The sequence below is a fragment of the Elgaria multicarinata genome, chromosome 17 (genome assembly GCF_023053635.1).
Source record: "Elgaria multicarinata webbii isolate HBS135686 ecotype San Diego chromosome 17, rElgMul1.1.pri, whole genome shotgun sequence".
Taxonomy (NCBI): Eukaryota; Metazoa; Chordata; class Lepidosauria; order Squamata; family Anguidae; genus Elgaria; species Elgaria multicarinata.
The window spans coordinates 11,252,319-11,258,606 of NC_086187.1; the positions used below are offsets into that span (position 1 = coordinate 11,252,319).

At 45.0% G+C, this 6,288-nt stretch overlaps 1 protein-coding gene across 1 annotated transcript; it reads left to right on the forward strand.

Moving 5' to 3' along the window:
* Positions 1 to 3,502: 3,502 nt before the first annotated feature.
* Positions 3,503 to 4,441, forward strand: LOC134410269 (olfactory receptor 10A7-like). Its single transcript, XM_063143438.1, has one exon. The coding sequence runs from the start codon at positions 3,503 to 3,505 to the stop codon at positions 4,439 to 4,441; it is 939 nt and encodes a 312-aa protein (XP_062999508.1).
* The last annotated feature ends 1,847 nt before the right edge of the window (positions 4,442 to 6,288 follow it).

Sequence of the window (6,288 nt, forward strand, 5' to 3'; positions counted from 1 at the left end):
TTCATAACCTCTTGCGATTCCAAGGACGCTGTAAGCATATACAGCTAACCAATCCTGTGACTCCCAGTCTTATTTTGGTGTTTCTGCTTCGTTCAGATGCTTGGCTGTAGCTGTGATGGCGATTTAAAGAAACCATCCTTTCAGGTAAATCGGGGGGGGGAGGGGGGGCAGGAGAGAGAAAAGCGACAATGCTGAGCCTCCGATTCCTATTCCCTGCTGGGCTTTCCAGTGGAAGTGCTAGTTCCGGCCTTTATGCAAAACTTTGGGACAACCCAAGTGGTGCATTGTAAATTTGGAAGTGCAGAAATTCATCATAACAATCCCCATAGCTATGCTGCCGAGGAGAGTTCAAAATGCAGGCAGTTGTATTGATCTGTGTGTGTGTGTGTGTGTGTGTGTGTGAGAGAGAGAGAGAGAGAGAGAGAGAGAGTGAGAGAGAGAGAGAGAGAGAGAGAGAGAGAGAGCGCAACAGTACATAGCATAATACCTAACTTATTTGGATAAGCTGACAGTCATTGAATAGTAAGCGGGCAAAGGGCAGCATAGTGGTTAGCTTGTTGGACTTTGGCTAGACTATAAGAAGAGCCCTGAGGCTGGATCAGACCAAGGGTCCATGTAGTCCAGCATTCTGTTCACACATTGGCCAAACAGCTGTCGACCACGAACCCACTAGCAGGACATGGGTGCAACAGCACCCTCCCGCCCATGCTCCCCAGCAACTGGTGTACGTAGGCTTACTCCCTCCTGAGATTACCATGGCCAGATCTACACCAAGCAGAATAAAATGCTTTGAAAAAGGTTTGAAGACTGTATAGGGAGTGTGTCCTGGGCCCCAACACTTGTTACTACTGTTATAAACCATTTTAAAGCAGCAGTGTAGATCCTACCCATGTCTCTATACAGTATAAGACCACAGCTCAAGGTTTTCAAGGAGTTTATTACCCTAGCAACAGAAATAAACAGTTGATCTCAAGGTCAGAAATCTAGCCCTAACACCATTTTATCTCCATCAGAAGCCATATTTTTTTTGTAAAATTAATGAGGTCTTAATTGCCCATTTATACCAAAGCCATCCCAAAATAATTCCCATTACTAAAGGGATAGCTCACAACTATACATATTTCTGCTGGGAAAATCAGATTGTGAGGACGGCAGCAGCTAAGCTCAGTAGGGAGAGAGAAGGGTTGGGGTAGCCGATTGTTCCCCTTCATCCGAAAGCCTCCACATTTCATTTCTGTGAGCCCTGGATCCATCACTGGTGCTTGGAATACTGTGTACAGTTCTGGTCACTGGAGCTCTGGAAATTGTGACAAAAAGGGCAGTCAACATTATAGGGGACTGAAACCACTCCCGTGTGTGGAAAGGTTACAGTATTGGGGGCTTACTTAGGAGCTAAGCAGTTAAGGTGGGGATATAAGAGAAATGTATAAATTGAGGCAGGGTACAGAGAAAGCCGGCGGGGAGAGGTATTTCTCCTTCTCTCATAGTAACTCGGAGTCATCCAATGCTGCTAAAGGTGAGAGACTCAGGACAGATAAAAGGAGATAATTAAGCTGTGGATTTGGCTACCACAAATGCAGTGACGACTACCAACTTGGATCACTTTACAAGGGGATGGTGACTAATGGCTACTAATTATTTTTTAATCCCCCCTCGAAAATATTTTTTATTTCTCTTTAATTTTGGTCACACAGGTCAAATATCAAGTCCTTTATTTCCATTCAATTCCAAATTTCTGCCTGGTTTTCATATCAATTAATCATTGACTTGCTTGATACAACTCTTAACCCCCAGATCACCCATTTATGGATCAAGTTTTCTTTCAGACATGTTGGAAAGAGACCCTCATGTCCTTAAATCTATGCTCTTCATAGCCCTGTATATGCTGACGAAAGGGTTCTCCCATGTTCTGCTACATTTACAAATCCACTGAATTTCTTCCATACCTCCTTCAAAACTTGTCTTCATTTGATTGTCCTTGTGCTATTCTTAATTTTGCATCAATTTCTCTATTATTTATTTATTTATTTATTTATTACATTTCTATACCACCCAATAGCCGGAGCTCTCTGGGCAGTTCACAAAAATTAAAAACATTCAAAGTATAAAACAACAGTATAAAACCATAATATAAAATACAATATAAAATCTCAACCAGATAAAAACAGCAGCAATGCAAAATTACAAATTTAAAACACCAAGTTAAAATTTATTTATAGACTGTTAAAATGCTGGGAGAATAAAAAGGTCTTCACCTGGCATCTAAAAGCATATAACGTAGGTGCCAAGCGAATCTCCTTAGGGAGCTCATTCCACAGCCGGGGTGCCACAGCAGAGAAGGCCCTCCTCCTGGTAGCCACCTGCCTCACTTCCTTTGGCAGGGGCTCACGGAGAAGGACCCCTGAGGATGACCTTAGGGTCCGGGCAGGTACATACGGGAGGAGGCGTTCCTTCAGATAGCCTGGCCCCAAGCCGTTTAGGGCTTTAAATGTTAATACCAGCACTTTGAATCAGGCCCGGACCTGGACTGGCAGCCAATGAAGCTGGAAAAGGACTGGCGTGATGTGGTCTCGTCGTCCAGTCCCTGTTAGTAACCGTGCTGCCCTGTTTTGTACCAGTTGAACTTTCCGGACCGTTTTCAAAGACAGCCCCACGTATAACGCATTGCAGTAATCCAAATGAGGGGTTATCAGAGCATGGATAACTGTAGCTAGGCTATCTCTGCCCAGATAAGGGTGCAGTTGGTATATCAGCCTAAGCTGATAAAAGGTGCTCTTTGCCACTGAGTTCACCTGTGCCTCAAGTGACAGTTCTGGATCCAAGAGCACCCCCAAACTTCGGACCCGATCCTTTAGGGAGAGTGCAACCCTGTCCAGGACAGGGCAAACATCACCTCTAGGAGAGCAATCGGCCATACTCTTCACAAACTTTCCAATAACTTTTGTGAACCACCCAGAGAGTTTCGGCTAATGGGCAGTATAGACATATAATAAACAAATACTAGGCATGATGGGTATATGCTGCCTCCAGTATGGGAGACAGTAGGCCTCTGTATAGCAGTTGCTTGGGAACGTAAATGGGAGGCTATTGTGCTCACGTCCTACCAGTTTAAGTTACAGGAAATCAGATTTCAGTTGAACATTAGGGAGAATACAGCTGAAAGGTAAGAGCAATTTCACAACGGAGTGCATTACCTGGAAATGGGGAGGTCTCTCTTTCTCTCCCCCACCCTACTGGAGATTTGGACAGCCACCTGTTAGGGATGCTCTAGTGAAGCATTTGCTGCAATGAGTGGGGGTTAGATTAGATAGCTGATAACATCCGTCTCACTCTATGATTCCAGTTAAAAGAATCTCAAGAAGCAGAGTTTGGAAAGTGGTGCCAGTTGGAACAAACATTAGTGGGCCGGACAGACCATGGTTTGATGCAGTGTAGTAGTTCCGTACACACTCATAAAAGATATTCTGTTATCCTTTCTACAGGTCAAACTCCACTATTAAGAATGGTGAAAGGGAACTCAACGACCATCACAGAATTCATTCTCCTGGGATTCTCTCCTTCCCTGGCAATGGAAGTCTTCCTCTTTGTGCTATTCCTAGCGATCTACACTATAACACTGGTTGGAAATATCGCCATAATTGTCCTGACTAGTTTGGATCCACACCTTCAAACACCCATGTACTTCTTCCTCTGCAACCTTGCCCTCTTGAATATCTGCTGCACCTCAGTTGTAGTCCCCAAAATGCTCTTGAACTTCTTAGCAAGGAGGAAGTCCATCTCCCCTGCACTGTGCGGGGCTCAGATGTACATCACCCTGTTCCTAGGGGCGGCAGAATGCATCTTTCTGGCTGTGATGGCTTTCGACCGGTACGTCGCCATATGCCTCCCATTGCGTTACTCCACTCTTATGAACGGCCGGGTGTGTGTCGGCATGGCTGTCGGCTCATGGCTGAGCACCTTTCTTGGATCGGTGGTTCCACTCTCTGCACTGCAGCTTCCTCTCTGTGGCTCTGTCATCGATCACTACTTCTGTGAAGTACCAGCCATGCTTCAGCTGGTGTGCGTCGACACTTCCGTAAGCGAGAGTGCAATGTATTTGGGCGGCATAGCTACTGAGATAATCCCTTTCATCTTAATCCTACTCTCTTACATACGCATCCTCGTCACCATCCTGCGTATCGCCTCTGCCGACGGCAGGCGGAAAGCGTTTTCCACCTGCTCAGCACACCTGACTGTGGTCACCATTTTTTACACGACCGCCATGCTCATGTACATGAGGTCAAAGGTGCAGCGCACGCCGCAGCAGGACAAGGTGATCTCTGTCTTCTATACCATCATCAACCCCATGATAAACCCAATCATATATAGCCTGCGCAATAAAGAGGTAAAAAGAGCCTTGATGAGAATTTTGGGGTCAAGCAAAACAGCCCTGGGGGAATAACTCTGCCTTTGGGGAGTCTTTTTGGGGAGCAAAGTATTTTTCCACCCTTTAACCACCCCTTTAAGTTTACCATTTTGGTGGCAGGGTGAAGCGAAGAAGCCTTTAGATTAAGTCAGTTGTTTCTTAGTTTGTAACACAAAATATCTATCCTGAACACAGATGCGGAAATGAACCTTCTATATCAGCCTTCCTCAACCTGGGGTGCTCCAGATGTGTTGGACTGCACCTCCCAGAATGCCCCAGCCTGGCTGGGGCATTCTGGGAGTTGTAGTCCAACACATCTGGAGCGCCCCAGGTTGAGGAAGGCTGTTCTATATACTCAAGGCAATTCTCTGAATGCCACGACCCCTGAACCTTTTACCAAAAGGGAGCAGGAAAATGCAAAATATAATGGGCCTGTTCAGACGACACGCTAAGCCGTGGTTAAGCCGCTAACCCTTTTGCAGTGAATGGTTAGTGGAGCGTCCTCCTTCAAGCTCCACTGACCTGCCCCATTCCAGAAACAAGCGTATCCACACATTTGTGGCTGTTTTTATAATTGCAAGCTCCCCATTGCACTAGCGGTGGGTCCTGCTGATAAGACTTAGATACTGCAGAAAATATGCCTTGGAGATTAAGGTATCCAAAAGTCGGTGTGCAATCTCAGGACACAGTTCTCTGGGGAGGGAAGGGAAGCTATTTTTTTTTTAAAAAAAAGTGTAAGGAAGTATCTTCCTTCAATATTGGGTCTTAAAACCTTTGGGAGAGGCCCTTCCTTCAAGACCGCCGCCGTCAGAGGTGGCCAAGCGAAAGAGGGCCTTCTCAGTGGTCGCTCCCAGGCTGTGGAACTCCCTGAGAAGGTAGGCTGTGTTCACTCCCTATCCGCTGTGCAGGCAAAGACCTTTTTATTCAAGGCTTCTGATGGGCTGGATTCTGTTTTTAATCTGTGTTTTGTTGTGTTTTTAAATGTGTTTTAATGCAGTTCTTTTATTATTGTTTTATTCAAGTGTGATTTGGGATTGTGAGGTGCCTTGAGTGCCATTTTTCTTGGTAGAAAAGCGGCGTAAAAACCAAAATCAAATAAACATAATAATAAAGCTTGATTATTAAGCTTATAACAGCGTTCCCCAACTTGGTTTCCTCTAGATGTTTTGGATTACATCTCCCAGACCCCCTGAGCATTGTCCATACTAGCTGGGGCTGATGGGAGCCGAAATTCAAAATATGTAGAGGGTACCAGCTTGGGAATTGCTGGTTTACGACATGTCACCGTTTAAAGTTCAAATGTCACTTCACCCCTACAACCATTGCATTGCGGGGAGGAAAATTATACATTGTAGCGCCTCTTCTCTGCCTCTGTGACATCAGCAAAACTCAGCCAATCAGCCAAAACTCAGTTCCTCTGATGCCATATTTCTCACCTGCCCAAGGGTCTCTACTTCCCTTGCTCGGCTTCGTCCATTTTCTTCTGCTGCCCCTTACGCCTGGAACGCTCTTCCAGAACATCTGAGATCCACAAGTTCAATCGCAGCTTTTAAAGCTCAGCTAAAAACTTTTCTTTTTCCTAAAGCTTTTAAAACCTAATGTTGTTTGGACTCTATACTGTTAGTTTTACCCTACCCTGTGCCTGTTTACCCTACCCAGTGCCTGTTTGCATTCTCTTCCCCTCCTTATTGTTTTATTATGATTTTATTAGAATGTAAGCCTATGCGGCAGGGTCTTGCTATTTACTGTTTTACTCTGTACAGCACCATGTACACTGATGGTGCTATATAAATAAATAATAATAATAACAACAACAACAACAACAATAATAACAACATCACCCCCTAATCTTGCAGGAATCGCAATTCGTGGTCCTCCAAACG